The sequence below is a fragment of the Carcharodon carcharias genome, chromosome 4 (assembly GCF_017639515.1).
Source record: "Carcharodon carcharias isolate sCarCar2 chromosome 4, sCarCar2.pri, whole genome shotgun sequence".
NCBI lineage: Eukaryota > Metazoa > Chordata > Chondrichthyes > Lamniformes > Lamnidae > Carcharodon > Carcharodon carcharias.
Genome location: NC_054470.1, coordinates 186,658,940 through 186,679,649, shown reverse-complemented (window position 1 = coordinate 186,679,649; position 20,710 = coordinate 186,658,940). Strand labels below are relative to the sequence as shown.

General features: G+C 45.0%; 1 protein-coding gene across 2 annotated transcripts in view; it reads left to right on the top strand.

The window, feature by feature from the left end:
- Positions 1-20,710, top strand: part of palld (palladin, cytoskeletal associated protein) — a 373,397-nt gene that overhangs the window by 161,099 nt on the left and 191,588 nt on the right. For both annotated transcript variants that reach the window (XM_041186090.1, XM_041186089.1), the window contains exons 5-9: positions 2,189-2,251; positions 7,260-7,401; positions 8,215-8,238; positions 12,366-12,488; positions 19,715-20,021. In XM_041186090.1, coding sequence (XP_041042024.1) covers positions 2,189-2,251; positions 7,260-7,401; positions 8,215-8,238; positions 12,366-12,488; positions 19,715-20,021 — 659 coding nt within the window. The remainder of the gene's footprint in view (positions 1-2,188; positions 2,252-7,259; positions 7,402-8,214; positions 8,239-12,365; positions 12,489-19,714; positions 20,022-20,710) is intronic.

Genomic DNA, 20,710 nt, shown 5'->3' with positions numbered 1-20,710 from the left:
GGCATTGGATGATTATTTAAATAGAAAGATGCGAAAAGATTGAATAGAAAAAGATTTGCATTTCTGTCCCGTCTTCACTCGTTCTGCAATTATCCCAAAGTTCTTCACAACCATCGAGTTATTATGTAACTGCCGCCACTGCCTCACATAGGGAAGTGCAACAGCTAACTTGTGCACAGCAAGATCCCACAGAAAGCAAATTAAATCCTTCACCATCAATCTGTATTTTCATATTATTGGTTAATGGGTTCGGTGGGGGGGGATCTTTTTCCTTTCATCTGAACCAACCTGTGTTCAATTCAATGTCAAAAGAAGGGGGTACTTCGGCTAACACAACACTCCCTCAATGTCACACTTCAGTGTCAGTCTAGACTTGGAGTCTTTTAGGAGATACTATTGAATCTTGTTCCATCAGCCTTTCAGGCAGTGAATTTCAGATCAGCACAACTCACTCCATCAAAAATAATTCTCCTCATGCCCTCCCTGGTTATTTTGCAAGTTATCTCAAGTTTGTATTCTCTGGTCACTGACTCTCCTGGTGGTGAAAACAGGTTCTTGTTATTTACTCTATCAATGCCCCCCCCGCCAACCACCCCACCCTCATAAATGTTGTTATAGCTTCCTATGACCTGTCCTGCTCTGGGAGGGAGCAATCCCAGATTGTCCAATCTCTCCAGGTAACACTATTCTGGGCACTGTGCTTTAGGAAGGACATGAAGGCATTGAGGAGAGGCGCAGAAAAGATTTACGAGAATGGTTACGGAGATGAGGAACTTCAGTTAGGTGGATGGAATGGAGAAGTTGGGACTGTTTTCCTTGGAGAAGAGAAGGTTTGAGAGGAGATTTGATAGAGGTGTTCAAAACCATGAGGGGTCTGGACAGAGTAGACAGGGAGAAACTATTCCCACTGGTGGAAAGGTCAAGAATGAGAGGGCACAGGTTTAAAGTAATTGGTAAAAGGAGCAACAGCGACAAGAGGAAAAGCTTTTACACAGTGAGTGGTTAGGATCTGGAATGTACAGCCTGAGAGTGTGGTGGAGGCAGATTCAACTGCGGCTTTCAAAAGCGGAGTAGATAATTATCTATAGTGGAGAAAGACCCTGAGGTTGTGGGGAAACAGCGGGGGGACTGGAACTAGCTGAGTTTGCAGAGAGCCAGCAATGATGTGATGGGCCAAATGGCCTCTTTTTGTCCTTTAACCATTCTATGATTCTAACCTGATACTATTCCAGTAAATCCCAGGGGCGGAAGAAAATTCCCAGGGAGTTTTGTCAATGGGTTGGCTGAAACTCGTGCAGAAATTCAGAAGAACCAACAAAAGGAAAGAAACTGGGGTTGTTCTCCTCAGAGTTGGGAAGGTTATGGAAAGCTTTAACAACATTTATGAGGGTGGGGTGGTCAGTGGTGGGGATGTGGGGGGGGGTGGTTGATAGAGTAAATAACGAGAACCTGTTTTCACTGCCAGGGATTGGAGTGGGGTGAGTGTTTGGGAGGTGGTGACAACTGTTTTGTCACCAAAAAGTATTTATAACCAGCGAATACTGATGACCCTTGGCCTTCGAAGGGATATCAAATCACAATATAAATGGCCCCTTCTAGTCAGGTGGTCCTGTTTTGTAATCAACTAAGATGACTGAGGTTAGGCTCTGTTATATGGTTAAAGCGTAGACTGAAATTGAGAGGCCCAGTGCTGTCAATGTGCTCCAATCTGACAAGCATTAAATGTAAAGGAAATTCCAACAGGTGCTGGGGTCGCTACAAATATCTGATGACGAAAGATTCAGTTTATAATCCCCAGCCCCTTTGCCATGGAACCCTTCAGTTAGCCGACCGTTGTGTGAGCTGCTTTGCCTTGTAATATTACTGTCTGTTTACAACCCATCATTAAGTTGTTTACAGTGAAGACATGTCTTACACTTAAGTGGCTTGTATCCTAACATGTAATTGTAGTTTGACAACTGAGGGTACCACTGGAATACTCTCTAACCACCCGGCTTGTAGACTTTATTCTTGCTGACTGGTTTAAGTGCATGAGAAGCTGTGGAAAGCTTCCTGTCAGTAAATAATGAAGCAAGCGGCAATATTGGCTGCTATCGGAACGTTAAGAGTTACTTCAATTCGAGTAGTGCAAGAGACTGAAATTGGCAAACATTACGCTTTAATTCGTGTCCTTTATTTTTAATTTAAGATCCAGAGTCCAACACCTTGCCTTCAAGTCCAGGATGGAATCTCAACACCTGTGTTTACAAAGGTCAGCCTTTTATAATCTATTTCAGCCAAAAGGGGAAAAAAAACCCTGTAAAGTTATCTGATTTGTTCCACTCGCTCAAAGAGAAACTGTTTCAGGCTCATTGGGGATTGGTTCAACCGGGGGTCAGGGAGGAGGAGGGCCATCGACGAGCAGCTTGCTTTAGTGCAACTTATTGCAGGATGATGCAATGAAATGGTCCAGTGGACACCCCACCCCCCCCCAACCCCCCCAACCCAACCAACTCTGCCCCCTACCACCTCCCCCATACCTCACCTCACCCTACCTACCTTGGAGCGTCTGGTCAGTCAGTCAGTCAGAGCGTGTGAGCTGGTTAGCTAAGAGGGGAAAAACTTGGCAGGTGGAGTATAATGTGGGAAAATGTGGATTTGTCCGCTTTGGCAGGAAGGATAGATGCCTGTGCTGTAGCTGTGCTGGAACAACTTGGCTCGGGGCGCAGCATGTTCTGTAGCACAAGTCGTCAGTACCGTTGCCAGAATAATGTCTATGACAGCATCTGACGAGAAGGAAGGAAAGCAAACATTAAAAATAAAAATAGAAAAGGTGAAAACTTAAAGAAAGAAGAAAGAAAATAAAAGGAAACATATCCAGGGAGATAAAAAAAATTGTGACATTTTTCCTCATTCATGCATCACTGGTGAGGCCAGCATTTATTGCCCAGCATTAATTGCCCATGAGAGGGTTGAATACAGCCAATTGGTTTGCCAGAGCATTTCAAAGCTACATGTGGACCGGACCAGAGATTTCCTTCCACGGAAAACATCAGTGATGTGTTCCTACGACAATCTGGTCGTTTCAGACACCATTAGCGCTACTAGTTACGTCATTCCAGATTTATTTAGCTGATTAAATTTAAATGTCTCAGCTGCTGAGGCAGGACTTTAACTCAGTTCTCCAGAAAGATGGAAGGAGTGTGAGAAAGAAAACTAAAGATAAAAAGTCAATATAGAAAGATGAGAGAAAGGAAGAACAGAAAAGTGCAGACACTGTTGTGATGCAGGATTCAGACTATCTCAGCCCTTGGGGAGATGAGGGCAGGCTAGATATGCAGAGGAGGTGGGGGGGGAAGACACTGAAATACAATTTAGCTGTCATCAGTGTTGCAGGCTCTATTTTCAGGAGCTGTAAGCCGACCTTTAATTTCTAGCTTCTATAAGAGTACAGATGGTTTTTATAAACACTGGGGCATCTGTTAATCACTGTTCTGACAGGAAGCCCGTCTCTGCAGGTCAATGTTTGAAGTAGGCATTTCAGAAAACCTAAGAGAAATCGAGCTGGAGAAGGCAGACTCCACTAACCCACACGCTTCTCCTGCAGAATTGGTCTGGTAACTCTAACAATACCGCCATTGTTTTCAGGTTGAATTCCATGGTGGGGTGTTAGTTCCTGCCTTGGCACGCTGCCCTATACCTCACATTATCACAAAATGTGGTTTCTTTCTTTGTTGCTTCGCTCAGCTCCACATTCATTATGTCAACCTGTGACGATCCCACTTATTTAGGTCTGAAATGCTTATTTTGCCCGGGCCTTTCCTCAGTTTATAATCCTGTCAGATTCATTGCCTGTTCCACACAGAGATCCTTGCCAATTCCCATCAACTCTTCATTATATTTAGAAGCTTGGATCAGCAATTAGTTTTGATCCCCTCCCTTCCTGCCACCCCCACCCCAACTCCCTCTCTCTGTACCCACCCCTCTAAGTACAGGTCTAGCTCCCTGAAGTTAATAAGATATGGAGAGAGATTAAGAGCTTTGCAGTTTTTTAATCCTATTTATTGGAGGGGCCTGTTTACTCCGTAATCATACTGACCAAAGCAATAGGGAGCAAAGTGGGACATTATCACACCCATTTCAGGGCAGGATACTGGGGAACAAAGAACCGACTGAGGGCAATACCATTTCAAACCCAAATAATGTCACAAGTGCATCCAGGGCCATTTGGATTGATGGGATCTAGGGACGCCTGTGACTTCAAGATATAAAAAAATGTGAAAAGCCAATAAAACTGGCCAAAAAACCCCAGCAGAGCTCATGAACTGCTGCTCTTCCTGGGTCACCAGTTGAAAGCAAATCCCTCCAGGTTCACACCTCTTCCCTACCACAGTAATCTCCTCCCGCTCTATAGTCCTCTGAGATCTCTGCACTCCTCCAAATCCGGCCTCTTCTGCAGCCTCAATTTTAATCACTCCATCCATGCCTTCAGCTATCCAGATACCAAGCTCTAGAATTCCCTCCCTAAAGATCTCTGCCTCTTGACTTCTCTCTCCTGATTTAAGGCACTCCTTAAAACCTATCTCTTTTATTAAGCATTTCGCCATCCATCTCCTTATGTGGACTGCCATCAAATTCTGTTTGCTGACACCCCTGTGAAGCACCTTGGAACATTTTACTGCATTAAAGGCACTATATAAATACAAGTGTGGATAACAATGATGTTCGACTTCACATGGGTTCTTCCGACCAGCAATAGATCTGTTTCACCTGGCAGGAAAGTCTGGAGTGATTTTCCCCTTCCTGTCCTGCTGAAAACTGCATTGTGGCACTACTGACGATAGGATGCCCATGGTGTAAGGTAAAAGAAGTCTTAAAAGAAGTGCCTAGTGAGATAGTTGATGCATTGGTTGTAATTTTCAAAAACTCCCTAGATTCGGGGAAGGTCCCACTAGATTGAAAGATAGCAAACGTAATTCCATTATTCAAGAAGGGTTGGGGGGAGACAGAAAGTGGGAAACTTTGGGCCAGTTAGCTTAACATCTGTCATTGAGAAAATGTTAGAAGCTATTATTAAAGAAATTATAGCAAGGAACTCGGATAAGCTCAAGGTCATCAGGCAGATTCAGCATGATTTTGTGAAAGAAAAATCATGTTTAACCAACTTATTGGAGTTCTTTGAGGAAGTAACATGTGCTGTGGATAAAGGAGAACCGGTAGATGTACTGTACTTAGATTTCCAGAAGGCATCTGATAAAGTGCCACATCTAAGGTTATTGCGGAAAATAAAAGCTCATGGTACAGGGGGCAACGTACTTGCATAGATGGAAGATTGGCTTGCTAACAGGAAGCAGAGAGTAGGCATAAATGGGACTTTTTCAAGTTGGCAACATGTAACGAGTGGTGCGCCACAGGGATCTGTGCTGGGACCTCAACTGTTCACAATTTATATAAATGTTTTGGATGAAGGGATGGATGGGATGGTTGCCAAATTTGCTGTGGACACAAAGATAAGTTGGAAAGTAAGCTGTGAAGAGGACATAATGAGGCTACAAAAAGATATAGGTAGGTTAAGTGAGTGGGCAAAGATCTGGCAAATGGAGTTTAATGTGGGAAAATGTGAAATTGTCCATTTTGGCAGGAAGAATAAAAGAGAAGCAGAAGCATATTATCTAAATGGTGAGAGATTGCAGAGCTCTGGAGTGCAGAGGGACCTGGGTGTCCTAGTGCTTGAATCACAAAAGGTTAGTATGCAGGTACAGCAAGTAATTAGGAAAGCTAATAGAATGTTTTCATTTATTGTGAGGAGAATTGAATGCAAAAGTAGGGAGGTTATGCCTCACTTATACAGGGCACTCATGAGACCACATACTGGTCACCTTATTTAAGGAAGGATGTAAATGCATTGGAAGCAGTTCAGAGAAGGTTTACCAGGCTAATACCTGGAATGGGTAGGTTGTCTTACAAGAAAAGGTTGGACAAGCTAGGCTTGTGTCCGCTGGAGTTTAGAAGAGTAAGGGGTGACTTGATTAAAACATATAAGATTCTGAGGGGTCTTGTCAGGGTGGATGTGGAGAGGATGTTTCCTCTTGTGGGAGAATCTAGAACTAGGGGGTCACTTTTAAAATGAGGGGTTGCCCATTTAAAACAGAGATGAGGTGAACTTTTTTCACTTGGAGGGTCATGAGTCTTTGGAACTCTCTTCCTGTAAAGGTGGTGGAAGCAGAGTCTTTGAATGTTTTTAAAGCTGAGCTAGATAGGTTCTTGGTAAGCAAGCAGGTGATCGGATGTCAGGGTAGGTGGGATGTAGAGTTCAGATTACTATCAGATCAGCCACGATCTTATTAAATGGCAGAGCAGGCTCCAGGGGCTGAATGGCCTACTCCTGCCCCTAGTTCGTGTGTTTGAACCTTCATCAGCCTGCTAAACCACGCAAGGTTAATAGCAGAGATGATCTGGGATTTCAGCAAATGAGGGACCTTTTCGTTTTTACAGCCCATCTACACTGGATGGGGAAGACTAAAATTGACACCATTCTATGTGCTGGATGTAAAAGCTGGAAATGCCATCCTATACATGGATGTTATGTCTCCAAGCAATAGCACCGAAGCCCCTGGACCATTGTAGGATTGACATTCCAGCCCATTCTAATTGGGTTGCTGCTGTGCTCCTAATAACCAAATTATGACACCCCACCTGACAACGGTGATGTTGGTTGAAGGATAAATATTGGTCAGAACACCGGGGTTGGGGTGTGGAGGGAGGGGGGTTAAGCCTCCTTGCTTTTCATCGAAATAGTGGCAATGGTGGGGGGGGGGTGGATTTTCCACACCAGCCCACCACCGGGATCTTCCGGTCCCGCTGCAAGTCAATGGGCTTCTGGCTGGGGAGCCCCCTCGACCCTGGCGGGTCCCACCCACGACAGGGCTGGAAAATCCCAGCTGGGGTCTTTCACATCCACCTGAAAGGGGAGATTGGGCCTCTGTTTCACATCTCATCCAAAAGCAGTGCAACGCTCCTCAGTACCACACTGCAAGTGTCAGTCTAGATCATACGCGCAAGTTTCAAGAGTGAGGCTTGAACCCACGACATTCTGTTTCAGAGACAAGAGTACTATCAAGTGAGCATTACAACAGCCTCGTTTTTCAGGGGTGGGAAGGGGTTAGCTGTAACTTTGAAGGTCACCTCGGATATATACAGAAGGTCTACACTTTATGGGATCATAAGTTGTAATAAAAGCAATGAGGTAGACAATAAAAGCAATGCTTGTCTCACTTTAGGTCTTACAAGACATCACTGCATCCGAAGGTCAGGTGGTGGTGCTGGAATGTCGAGTTAAAGGGACCCCTCCTGTTAAGGTCCAATGGCTGAGACAAGGAACAGAGATTGAAGACTCTCCAGATTTCCGAATCCTTCAGAAAAGTAATGCGCACCGTTAAACGTCACAGCCTAGAGTTTCCTCTCGGTTGCACTGGTTTTCTCAGCAGGGTTCTCCCAGGGCGGCACAACAGACCGTGGAGTTTTAAAAGCAAATCGAGCTTCCACGATCTCTCGTGCTATCTTAAAAGAATTTTCTGCCAGAAACCGACGCCACTCACTCACCCAGTCCCGGCCCCAAACCAAATTCGTCACTATGGCCAGTTTCTGCATTGGTTTGCAGGCCTTTGGAGGAAGCTCTGAAAAGGAAACTTGTTTTTTTAGTCACAAGAACACCAACAGGAACATTTTAAAAGCTTCTGAACGTGTTCTTTTTTAATTTACTAGGAAACTAACTACTGTACACCAATATAACCAGCAACGGTTCTGCATCTTTGTTTTTTAAAGCCACCTTCAGTAAGTTGAAGTTGAGCTGTTCATGTGCAGTGAACTAGACGCTGTCTACAAATGCTTATCATTGTGTGATTAACCCACTGTCAGCTGTGTTAAGCAAACTGTACCAGGTTAGCTCTCTTAAATATAACAAGGGATATTATTTTAAAGCAAACGATTGGAAAAGAATGACATTCTCCAATGCTGCCCATTGCAAGAGTTCAGGGCAGATTTTACTTTCAGCTGTACACAAAACTCAAGAATTAAAACGTTTCTTGGAACTGCAATTTTGGGCAGAATTGGGGTCCAGATTGTGCCCAAAGCAGAAACTCTAGAGTTCTGTATTTAGCCATCTCATTTAGCAAGCACACAAGCTAACTAACTGTTACTGATTTTCTGTTTCATGTGTCCTGGTGTGACGCTTAGAACCTCGATCAGCTGTTGAGCCAGGTAAGATTCTTCAGTACTGATAATCCTTAATGGGGGCAGAATGTGTGAACCTTGATGATGTCTGCCTATCATCTTCGGGTGGAAAGATCACCTCTCTCAGTTTCTTATCCCTGATAAGTAACTGCCTATATTGAGCCAAGTTGGGATACTTCAGTTGGGCTTTTACATACAAAGACACATTTTAAATCTCATTAAATGCACCAGGTTCAGCTGCTGGGTGTTGTTGGAAAGCATGAGGGACTGAGGGGTGACCTGATCGAGGTGTACAAGATTATGAGGGGCATGGACAGGGTGGATAGGGAGCAGCTGTTCCCCTTAGTTGAAGGGTCAGTTACAAGGGGACATAAGTTCAAGTGAGGGGCAGGAGGTTTAGGGGGTATGTGAGGAAAAAGTTTTTACCCAAAGGGTGGTGATAGTCTGGAATGCATTGGCTGGGAAGGTGGTGGAGGTGGGTTGCCTCACATCCTTTAAAAAGTGCCTGGATGAGCACTTGGCACGTCATAACATTCAAGGCTATGGGACAAGTGCTGGTAAATGGGATTAGGTAGGTAGGCCAGGTGTTTCTCACATGTCAGTGCAGACTCGATGGGCTGAAGGGCCACTTCTGCACTGTGATATTCTGTGATTCTGTGATGAATGTGTCACGGACTTGCTTGTGGTTGCCCCCCTCTTGTCAATGGGATATAAAGTTCGTATCGGAATAATAAAGGAAGAGAAATTAGAGCATGAGAGAAAGCTAGCTAAAGATATAAAAACTGACAGTAGAATTTCTACAAGTATTCAAACAGAAGAAGAGTAACTAAAGCAAGTGTTGGTCCTCTAGAGAGTAAGTCTCTGTTAATGTGAAAGAAAGAACTGGTGGAAGCATTGCACTGTGGAAGACTTGGCCGGGATTTTCCGATCCAATCGTGGAGGGACCCGCCGTAGGAGATTCGGCAGCTCAGTCAAAAGTCCATTGACTTTCAGAGCGACCAGACAATCCCGCCGGCGGGCGAGGCTAGAGAATCCCGCCCTTAGAAAACTTCCCAAAGAGACCTGAATATCATGAAGTGAAGGGAAGGAGGCACTTAAAACAATCGATGTCACGAGGGAAAGGGTGCTGGGAAAACTGTTAGACCTAAGGTGTGACAAGTCCCCAAGACCTGACATCCTGCATCTTAGGGTTTGAGAAGAGGTGCCTGCGGAGATAGTAAAGGCTCTTCCATAATTCCTTAGATCCTGGAAAGGTCCCAGAAGGTTAGAAAATAGAAAATGTGACACCTTTATTCAAGAAAGGAGGATGGCAGAAAGCAAGAGACCTAACATCTGTAATAAAGTAATTGCTAGAATCCATTATTAAGGAGGTTATAGCAGCGTATTTAGAAAATGATGAAAACCTAAAGCTGAGAAAACTCAGCATATTTGGATACAAAAACAGAGTTGATGTTTCAAGACCTATATGACTCTTCTTCGGAACTTCAGTGCAGCTGCACAGGGTTAGGTGAAACCACATCTGGAATACTGTGCACAGTTTTGGTCTCCTTATTTGAAAAAAAATGTAATTGCATTAGAAGCAGCACAGAGCAGGTCACTTGACTCATTCCTGGGATGAAGGGCTTATCTTATGATGAAAGGTTGAGCAGGTTATGCCCATACCCATTGGAGTTTAGAAGAATGAGAGGTGATCTTACCAAAATATGTAAGATCCTGAGGGGACTTGATAGATTGGATACCTCTTGTGGGAGAGACTAGAAGTAAGGGACTCAGTTTAAGAATAAGAGGTCTCCCTATTAAGATGGAGATGAGGATTTTTTTTCCCCTCAGAGGGACATTAGTTTGTGGTGTTCTCTTCCACAGAAAGCATTGGAGGCTGGGCCAGTGTACTTATTCAAGGCTGAGTTAGATTGACTTTTGACAGGCAAAGGAGTCAAGGGTTATGGGGGCTGACAGGAATGTGGAGTTAAGACCACAACCAGATCAGCCATGATCTTATCGAATTGTGGAGCAAGCTCAAAGGGCCAAATGACCTACTCTGCTCCTAAACCCAATGTTCCTATGTTTCAGTATGTATTATTTATTCATTCATGGAATGTAAGCAATGCTGACAAGATTTGTTACCCATTCTTAACTGCCCTTGAGAAGGTGGTTGTGAACCACTGAAGACTGTGTGGTGTAAGTGTACCCACAGTGCTGTTAGGGAGGGACTTCCAGGTCTTTAACCCAGCGACAGTGAAGGAACAGTAATATAGTTCCAAGTGATTATGGTATACAACTTGGAGGGAAACTTGCTGGTGGGGCTGTTTCCATGTACCTGCTGCCCTTGAGTTTCTTTGTTGTATCCTGTGCAGAGGTTAATGCTGGGTGGTCCGGCCGGTTTTATTTTTATTGCCTCTTGTAAGCGGTTCAGTGCAACTGAGTGACTTGCTAGGCCACTTCCGTGGGCAGTTTAGAATCAACGGCATTACTGTGGATCTGGAATTTAGGCCAGATTGGGTATGGAAGGTAGGTTTCACATTTATGCATAGACAGATTTAAGAAGAAAGGAAATAGGAGCAGGAGTAGGCCATTCGGCTCCTCTAGCCTGCTCTATCATTCAATAAGATCATGGCTGATCTTCTACCTTAACTCCGCCTTCCCACTCCAGCTCTTGGTTCTGTTATGACCACGTTAATTGCTGCACAGTACGAATCCCAGAGGGAAACTTGGCTAACAGGCTATAGCCTTTTTTGTATTCTGAAAACGAGAAGATGATGTACCCATCTCAGGAATTAAGAGTAAAAGTTTGAAAAACAAGAATAAAAGAAAACTTAAGCACACAAAATTACAGTTACACAGTTAAACTTAGTTTTATAAAAAATTCCCCTCAAAAAGACTCAAACCCACAAGCAAACACTTTCCAGGTAACACTCACTTATAGATATTTAACTATACAAAATCCAGTAATATTAGCCATGGAAAACTGCTGTAGCTTCAATAAAGGCATATCACATGATCTGTAACTCACTTCCATTCTGCTGTAGAAAACAAAACTTCAGAAAAAAACCACTTCTTGCAGCCCAAGACTTTTCTGGCTTGACTGGATGGTTGATTCAAACTGCATCCTCTCCCAGTCCCAATTGCACATTTCTCAAGCAGCAGCTCTCCAGCCATATCTCACAGCTCCACAGCAACTCTAAAGTACCTTTCTTTTTCTTTTATCTCAGGTTCCATTATTCTCACACCTCTTTAAAACTCAAACCCTTCCAAATATAAGATCTTTCATGTTTCCATCTTGCCTTTGCGTTTCAGTCAATAAAATGTAATACCCCACTACTGTTTACCCCGGAACTCTTACAAGATGCAGACATGTCTCTTGACACTTCTGACTCCCCATTGACATTCAAACAAACTTTCAACTTTTCTAAAGATGCAAATGTTAGATCTAACCTATTTACTTGTACCTCAAACTAACACCTCTACCCTTTTCATGGTTTAAACCGCCCAGCCAATCTGTCTCCTATTGATCTCTGCCCAGCTTAATTAAATCATACACGCGCACACACACACACACACACACACACACACACACACATTCCCACACACCCTTTTCCATAGAATAACACAATATTCCCCCAAAACATAAAAAATCCATTCCGCACAATTCCCTTAGTGCATCCTGAAGAAGATTCCAAAGATTCACAACCCCATGAGAAAAGACACATTTATCATCCCAATCCAAAATGGCCTTATCCAAAACATATGACCCTTAGTTCTGGATTCCCCAGCCTGGAGAAATGTGTTCTTGGTGTTTACCCTGTAAAGCCCTCTTGAGAATTTTATATCTATCATTGAGAGTACCTCTCATTCACCTGAACTCCAGCAAACATAAGCCCGTTCTACTCAATCTCTCCTCAAAGGACAATCCTTTGATCCCCAAAAATCAATCAAATTGCTTGAGAATCAAGTCACTCTAGGCTAAAATGCAGGTGTCCTGGAATTCAAAGTACTTTATTGTTTAGACATCAGATGATATTCAAATTTAACTTTATTTTGTAAAACCTAGTGAGCTCTCTTGTTGAACATATTAATAAAATGTCCCACTATCTGGAATCCTGTCTATGAGCAGAACATTGTTTGACACTGAAATGCAATTGTCTTGATTCTTTCAGAGGAAGAAATCTGCAGTTTAGTGATCGCTGAAACCTTTGCGGAAGATGCCGGAACGTTTACTTGCACAGCCTCCAATCCCGTTGGCACCGTTTCTTGTAGTGCCCAGCTGACAGTCTGTCCAGGTAGGTGATGGCAGCAAGATCTGGGGGCAAGGGGCAGAGGGAGAAAGCCACTTCGAGTCGAGTGGTTTGGGCCTGAGTTTACTTGTCAGTGACGTTAAGCGATATAGAAAATTGATGGGTGGTCTAATCAAGGTGTTTAAAATGATAAAGTAATCTGTTTGGGGTTCATAAAGAGAATCTGTTAATAGGGTGGGAGAATCCAGAAGAAGAAGTAAAATCAAGTTCTCATTATAAATATTTCTCGACATATCTCTCTATCTGCCTGCGTATATCCATCTATTTATGTAGCTGCCTATCAGTCTGTCCATGTATGTATCTCCCTATATCAATCTATTTGTCTGTCTGTCTGTCCATCTATCACTATGGTTTTAGACAGAGTAATCACTTTTAACAAGGCCGGGTGAGAAATACGTTTCATTCCAGTTCAGAATCACCAGCCGAGCTCAGTTCCAAGCTGATTCATGTTGCACAGCTGTCTCTGTCTGGGTCTGTCTGAGCTCTGTCAGCTCTCTCAGCTGCCTCCCAGCATGAGTCCAGCAAACCTGCTCCAGCTCCAGCTTTGGCACATGCTGTGGTTCAGTCGAGAAAGAAAGGAAAGAAATGCTTGCATTTCTCTGTCACCTCGTTATGTTGTCACAACATCTCAAATTACCTCATAGGGCGAACTACTTTGGGCTTGCAGTGACTCTTGACCGGGCAAATGCGACAGTCATTCTGTGCCAGCAACGAGAGCAATGAACAGTTTGGTCACGTTAGCTGAGGGAGAACTGATTCGTCCTTGAACACTACCTGGAACTCCTTAGAACTCACCTCAACCAGCAAACAGGATCTGTGTAGCATCTCAACTGAAGGAACAGGTGGAGAGTAAATCGTCCATGTCACACAAAGCCTCATGCCAAGAGTCTGAATGTTATCAAAAGCGATTACCTCCCATGGATTAGAAGGGCTGCAGAGTAGCCACATTTTCCTATGCCCTTAATACTCAGGTTTCTCCTCCCAGTGTGGGATGCTTTGCCTCTGAGGGTCCATGCTAGTGATGTCTTCAGTTGCCGCACAGAGCTCTTTTCAAGGCCTTTGGAGCAGTTTCTCCCCCAGTCATGAGGCCCAGCCTGTTGCTGACCGACTGACTGTGGGGACTGCAACATGCAGAACTGACTTCAGCTAACAAACTCTCTTAAAAATGTATCTGCCGCAAATCCTGATGGAGATCCCCTTCCTCTGAGATGCTCCAAATGGTTCAGTTCATTCTTTCTCCATACAACAGACTGAAAGGCCCGAGGAATACTCTGGTACAAAATTTCAACACTCGGAGACCAGATGCAATATTCAAGTGGTTCCTTTATTACGCATGTGGGGAGCAAACGCTGGGCAATCCAGGTGCTTCTCCACCGAGGTTCAAATGAGCAGAGTTTATATATCTTTTACTATCAGTTACAACTTAATGGTATTCGTTAGACAAAGGCCACGGCACAATGACCACCCCCCACCCCCCCGCACCCCCCCACCACCCCCGGTGGGCTGATAATAGTGTTCATGTATAGTAATTGCAGTGCAGAGATTGGGCATTGTCCTTTTTGAAGATAGCCATCAGGCGGTGAGAAATGGCCTTCCCCATCTCTTGATTGATTTATCCCGTGTCCCCGCCCATGTGTCTCCCATTTCCTAATTGCAAATTTACAGCTGAGCCCTTTGTACAAGTTTATAGCTTTCATATAAGGCTGTGATTGTCTGTTTATGCTTTGGTGCCTTAGCTGCTGGTCCTGGCTAGTACTTTAAAATAAATCCAAATATTCTGCACCTTCAAGACCTACAACCAAATGTCTCTGTGTCTACATAGCTAATATAGCTCCCATTTCAGTTCTGGTCTTACTTAACAGAACTTGGACAGGCGCTATCTCAGACACAATTCTGATTATTGTGCCTGGTTCTTTGGGAATTCACTGGGTTTTTCTAAGGACAGCAGGATGAGCATCTTATCCAAGAGGGAATGGGTGGGAAAAGAGCATCAGCATCCATTTCTTCAGACCAAGGTGTGTCTGTGGACTGTACTTCATCTGTAGCTAGTAGCTGGAACTGAACAATATCTTAAAGCTGTACTGATCAGAGGTATCTTCAGGTCAGGCATTAACAGGGCTTCCTCCTCATCCTTTCTTTGCCGCTTCCCACCGACCTACCCCCTCCCCCAACCAATCCAAAATAGCGTGAACGAATATTGGGCAATCTGACATGGTTCCCTCCTCACTTTAACAGTTATGGTCACTGTCAAATCCTTGTTTACATGGCCTGGAGTGCCTGCCTCTGTTTGCCCATTATTGCTGATTACAAAAGAATTAAGGAGAGGCTTTTGTTCCACCCTATTCCAGAAACAAAAGCCTCAGATGATTGGATAAGTGAAGCAAAATACTATATTCATGAGGCACCGTCTAAATGAGAAACGAATGTGCACAGAGCAGGATTTCTTTTATATATAACTTCATGGGATGTGAACGTCACTGATTGGGCCACCATTTTTATTTCCCATCCCTAATTGCCCTTGAGAAGGTGGTGGTGAGCTGCCTTCTTGAACCGCTGCAGTCCATGTGGTGAAGGAACACCCACAGTGCTGTTAGGGAGGGAGTTTCGGGATTTTGACCCAGCGACAGTGAAGGAACAGTGATATATTTCCAAACCAGGGTAGTGTGTGACTTGGAGGGGAACTTCCAGGTGGTGGTGTCCTGCTCTTGCCCTTGTCTTTCTAAGTGGTAGCGGTCGTGGGTTTGGAAGGTGCTGTCGAAGGATTCCTGGTGAGTTGCTGCAGTGCATCTTGTAGACGGGTCACACTGCTGCTACTGTGCGTCGGTGGTGGAGGGAGTGAATGTTTGTGGGTGGGGCGCCAATCAAGCAGATAGAGGGATTGAATGGTCAACTCCTCATCCTCTTATTCCTCTGATACTGATGTTCCCAATGTGAGACAGTACCCAGGCTAAAGCAGACAGTTACCCAAGCAACATGATGTTGCTGCAGTGTTGATTCATATATGACTATACAGGACAGCTTGTGGTGTAGATTCCAGGAGAATTTTTTGTGGAATGCCAAACCACACTCTTTGAACTATCATTCTGGTAGAAAATACCTTCAATTTTTTGTTCGTACCTGCGAGGGGGAATACTTTGCATTGAAAGTATTTCCCTTAGACTTACTGCCTCCCATTTTAATGGGAGACTACTAGTGGCGTATATATATATATATATATATATATATGTATAGGGAACAGCCTTGTCTTGCTGTAGCAAGGGACACCTGCAAGGTAAGCTGAAGTGTTTTTTCCTGGCAGCTGGCCCACACAACATACCTGTATAAAAATCCAGGTGTCCTTACGATGAAAGAATGTGATCAACATCTTAGAGTTATCGAGCAACAAGTGATGCTAGCAGCAGGTCAGGAGATGTAAAAAAACAGCAAATAATGACTAAGAGAATAATAAGGAGGGAGAAGTTAGAGTACGAGAGAAAGCTAGCTAGAAATATATAGACAGATGGTAAGCTTTTCTACAGGCATTCAAAAAGGAAAAGAGTAAGTTAAATGAGCATTGGTCCTCTAGAGAGAGAGTCGAGGAAATAATAATGGAAGATAAGTAAATAGCGGATGATTTGAACAGATATTTTGCACCTGTCTTCACTGTGGAGGATACGAATAACATCCCAGAAATAATTGCCAATCAAGATGTAGAAGGGAGGAAGGAGCTTAAAACAATTACAATCACCAGAGAAAGGATACTGAGAAAATTATTAGAACTAAAAGCTGACAAGTCCCCAGGTCCTGGTGGACTTCACCCTAGGGTCTTAAAGCAAGTGGCTGCTGACATAGTAGATGTGTTGGTTTTAATTTTCCAAAATTCCCTAGATTCTGGAAAGGTCCCATCAGATTGGAAAATAGTGAATATAACTCCACTATTCAAGAAAAGGGGGAAACAGAAAGCAGGGAACTACAGGCCAGTTAGCTGAGCATCTGTCGTAGGGAAACTGCTGGAATCTATTATTAAGGAGGTTATGACAGGCATTTAGAAAATCTCCGTGTGATCAGGCAGAGTCATCCTAGTTTTGTCAAAGGGAAATCATGTTTGACTAATTCATTAGAGTTCTTTGAGGAAACAACTAGCAATATGGATAAAGGGAAACCTGTAGATGTGGTGTACTTAGATTTCCAGAAGGCATTTGACTTGGTGCCACATCAAAGGTTACTACACAAAATTAGAGCTCATGGTGTAGGGGGTAACATGGATAGAAGATTAAGAATCTTCTATCTTGAGACTGCAGTGGTTCAAGAAGGCAGCTCACCACCACCTTCTCAAGGGCAATTAAGGAAGGGCAACAACAAAGGCGTGCATGACCTCCTCCATTTCCAGGGAGCCTTGTAACTAGAATCCGCCATTCAGCCCGTTGTGCCTGTGCTAGCTCTCTGCAAGAGCAACTCAATTAGTCCCACTCCCCTGCCTTTTGGTTTGTAGCCCTGCAAACCTTTTCTTTTCAGATAATTATCCAATTTCTTTTTGAAAGCCATGATTGAATCTGCCCCCACCACACTCTGAGGCAGTGCATTCCAGATCCTAACCACTCGTTCTGTAAAAAGGCATTTCCTCATGTCGCCAGTGCTTCTTTTGTCAATCACCTTAAGTCAGTGTCCTCTGGCTCTCTGTCCTTCCACCAATAGGAACGATCTACTTTTAAGGGCATCAATCGGCAGCGAGGCAGAAAGGCTGTCTGCAAGCTTCCTCTCCCCAGATTAATCTGGGCAGAAATATGGCAGTGCCATGAACCACACAGCTACCTCCCATCTGATTAAATGCCACCCCCACGTCCACAAACTCACCTCAGGGGAGGACATTAAATGCCACCGAATGAATTCAACTTGACAATTTGCCATGGCAAGGGGCTTAACTTTGTTTTTATTCGTTCGTGGGATGTGGGTGTCGCTGGCTAGGCCAGCATTTATTGCCCATCTCTAATTCCCTTTGTTCAGAGGACATTTAAGAGTCAACCACATTGCTGTGGGGTCTGGAGTCACATGTAGGCCAGACCAGGACAGCAGGTTTCCTTCCCTAAAAGGCATTAAGGAACAAAGGTGTGTTTTGAGAAAACTATAGAGGAGATGTGCAGGGCAAGTTTTTTACGCAGAGGGTAGTGAGTGTCTGGAATTCGCTGCCAGAGGAGGTGGTGGAAGCAGGTACGATAGTGGTGTTTAAGAGGCAGCTTGACAAATACATGAATAGGATGGAAATAGAGGGATACGGACCCCGGAAGTGCAAAATGTTTTAGTTGACGGGCAATATGATCGGTGCAGGCTTGGAGGGCTGAAAGGCCTGTTCCTGTGCTGTACTTTTCTTTGTTCTTCTTTATGACAGTTCCAGACTTTTATTGAATTGAAATTTCCCCATCTGCTGTGTTGAGATTCAAACCTGGGTCCCCAGAGCATTACACTGGCTCTCTGGAATACTAGTCCAGTGACAATACTACTATGCCACCACTTCCCCTGGGGGGCCTACATCATGATAGGCCACAAACCTGAAACATTGGGCGGAACCAGCTGGTCACGTGGTGGGTGGGGCAGAGCGGTGCTGGGACAAAATGGCAAGAAGGCCAAAAATCGGTTTCACGCCGTCATGAAACCAGTTTGCGATCGTCTGCTCCACCCATCAATGGAGGGCTGCGTTTCCCACTGCTGCACGTCAGGAATCTAACTTCAATACTTTAGCATCTGATCATAAGCCCTGCTCGCCGGAATCATCCCCCCCCACCCCCACCCTACACTGGATTGCACGCCAACCTGTTTCACAACTCTACAATAGTAATGTGCACCTGGTGAGCTGCACGTCACTCGGGACTTCGAGGTCTGTTTGCTACCTTGCTTCGGTCAGCACTCGCAGTCATCAGCGCCAGGCTTCACAGGCAGCACCACATCACTTTTAGGGGGGCTCACGGGCAGGTCTCCACCTACCAGACCAGTCATAAAATGGGGGTGGTTTTTCAATGACGGTAGGGGAAGGAGGGGTATCCCAGGGTGTGTGTGTGTGGGGCACATGTTGATCTGTGCAAGTGGCCTCAAGATGGTGAGGGCTGAGGAGGCAGTCTCCAGAGGAGATGAGGCCAGATGGAGATGTGAGGGTGTGTGTGAGAGGGTGAGTGGTGATGTCCCTTGAGCTGGCAGTGAGTGAGATGCCAGTGAATGTGTGATGGGCTTGTGAGTGTGTGAGTTTAGAGTGATGAGATGGTTGCCTTACCCTGGCAGCCATTATTCATCCCCTTGCTGCACTGGATGGTGTGTTCAATACACCTTTAAGAGAATGTGAGCAGATTGACCACGTGATTGTGTTACCCAATTACTGTGTAGCGCGGGCTACAACGTTAATCAGTAGTTTAGAATAGGGTTTGGTTAGTGCTCTGTAACTTGTGTTAATAAGCAGCATTTACCTCATCTTTTACTGGTCTTTGCATCTGCGGTATATTGTTTGCCAACTCACCCAGCGGTAGATAGGCGTGCAACCGTATTCGCGAACAAAGTGACCCAACAGAAGGAATATAACAGATGGCCAACCTCTCCCGGGCAGTGTTGGCACTGACAACCACAGCCACCGGATCCCAAGCCGGAGTGGTGAGACTGATGGTCCTCCTGCGGCCAGAGCGGGGGGGTAGAGGGCATCACGGTGAGCCCCCAAAAGGCACTCCAGTGACAGGTCACTGAACTCTTCTTGGCTTTCAGGGCTGTGTCTTCACTGGAGCAGCCCTGGGCTGCAAGCGTTGAGAACTGAGTGCCTGGCTGCAGTTTAGATGTGGCTCCCGGACTGAGGAAGCAGTGAGGTGACGGTTTGGCGGGCGATTCAGAGGCCGCCCGCCAGCGAGACGGCGTTTCCGGTGGCTACATAATTAATGAGGTGGAAAGCAGATGACACAGCACAAAAATCAGTCATTACGGCCGGCGGGTAAAACGTCTTTCTTCTTGCCTGCTACCGCCCTTAGAGCAAACCTAGGATAACTCCGCCCATTAGCTCTGATTTTCTCTCCGCAGATGCTGCCTGACCTGCTGAGTGTTTCCAGCATTCTGCTTTTATTTCAGACTTTCAGCTTTTGCGGCATTTTGCTTTTGAACTCGCGACCCTCTGGGGTTACTCGTCCAGACGCATCAGCGCCAAGCGGTCGCACACGCTTTGATCAAATAACTGCTCTAATTCCAATCTCTCTCTCTCTCCACAGGAAAGGAAGGTGCTTCAAATAGTGGGAATGGTTCAGTCGATAATCTTAGCCCGTCGCCTCAGACTGAGGTTAGTTTGTTGGAATTGCCGTCTAAGAGGACAGTTGACTCTGTTCAGGTGAACAGTCTTGAGGTCAAACCGAACGTGGCTGCCTTCCAGCTGCAGCTCAATCCCACAGAGAAGATGGCCAACGGCAACTCCTCCGCCCAAGAGATGAATGGACCAAGCCAAGGGCAGCTTTCGCAGTCTGCGGCCACCCCGCACTCCCCAGTGAAGGAGCCACCACCCCTGGCAGCCAAGCCCAAGCTGTAAGTACTCCAGTTTCTTCATTCAGGTTTCATCCTTCCTTTGTTTTGAACCGAAGGCCTTTGGCTTGTGCAGTCTCGTCAAGCGTTTTCGCTTCCCTCATGTTTTAACATAAAAACCGACTTGGAGCAGCGTGCATGGTTCTAGTTTCCATGTCATGGAAAGGACATAGAGGCATTGGAGAAGACACAGAACAGTTTGAAAAGGACGAGGGCAGAACTGAGAAGTTAACTCTTAACATAACCAGGCTGGGACTGTTTTCACCAGTAAAGGGAAGGCTGTGGGGGTGACCTGATAGAGTCCTTTAAGATTATGGAAATTTTGTTGGTGTGCATTTGGGGAAATTGTTCCCACTTGCTGGGGAGATCAAACGTAGAGGCCATAAACACAAGATAATCAATTATAAATCAAATAGGAATTCAGACAAAACCTCTTTACTCAGACAGCGGTGAGAATGTGGGACTGGCTACCACAGGAGCAGTTGAGGTAAATAGCATAGATGTGTTTAAGATGTACACCAGGATATACACATGGGGCTAGGTTTTATGCTCCCCCGCCGACACTTTTGAAGACAAAGGGGGCTTGTAAAATCCAGCATTTGGCCTACCCACCCACCTCCGACCTGTATGAAATTTTACATGGGGCTGGTGGAGGTGTTGGCTGGTCATTTAGGCCCCATTAAGGGTTAACA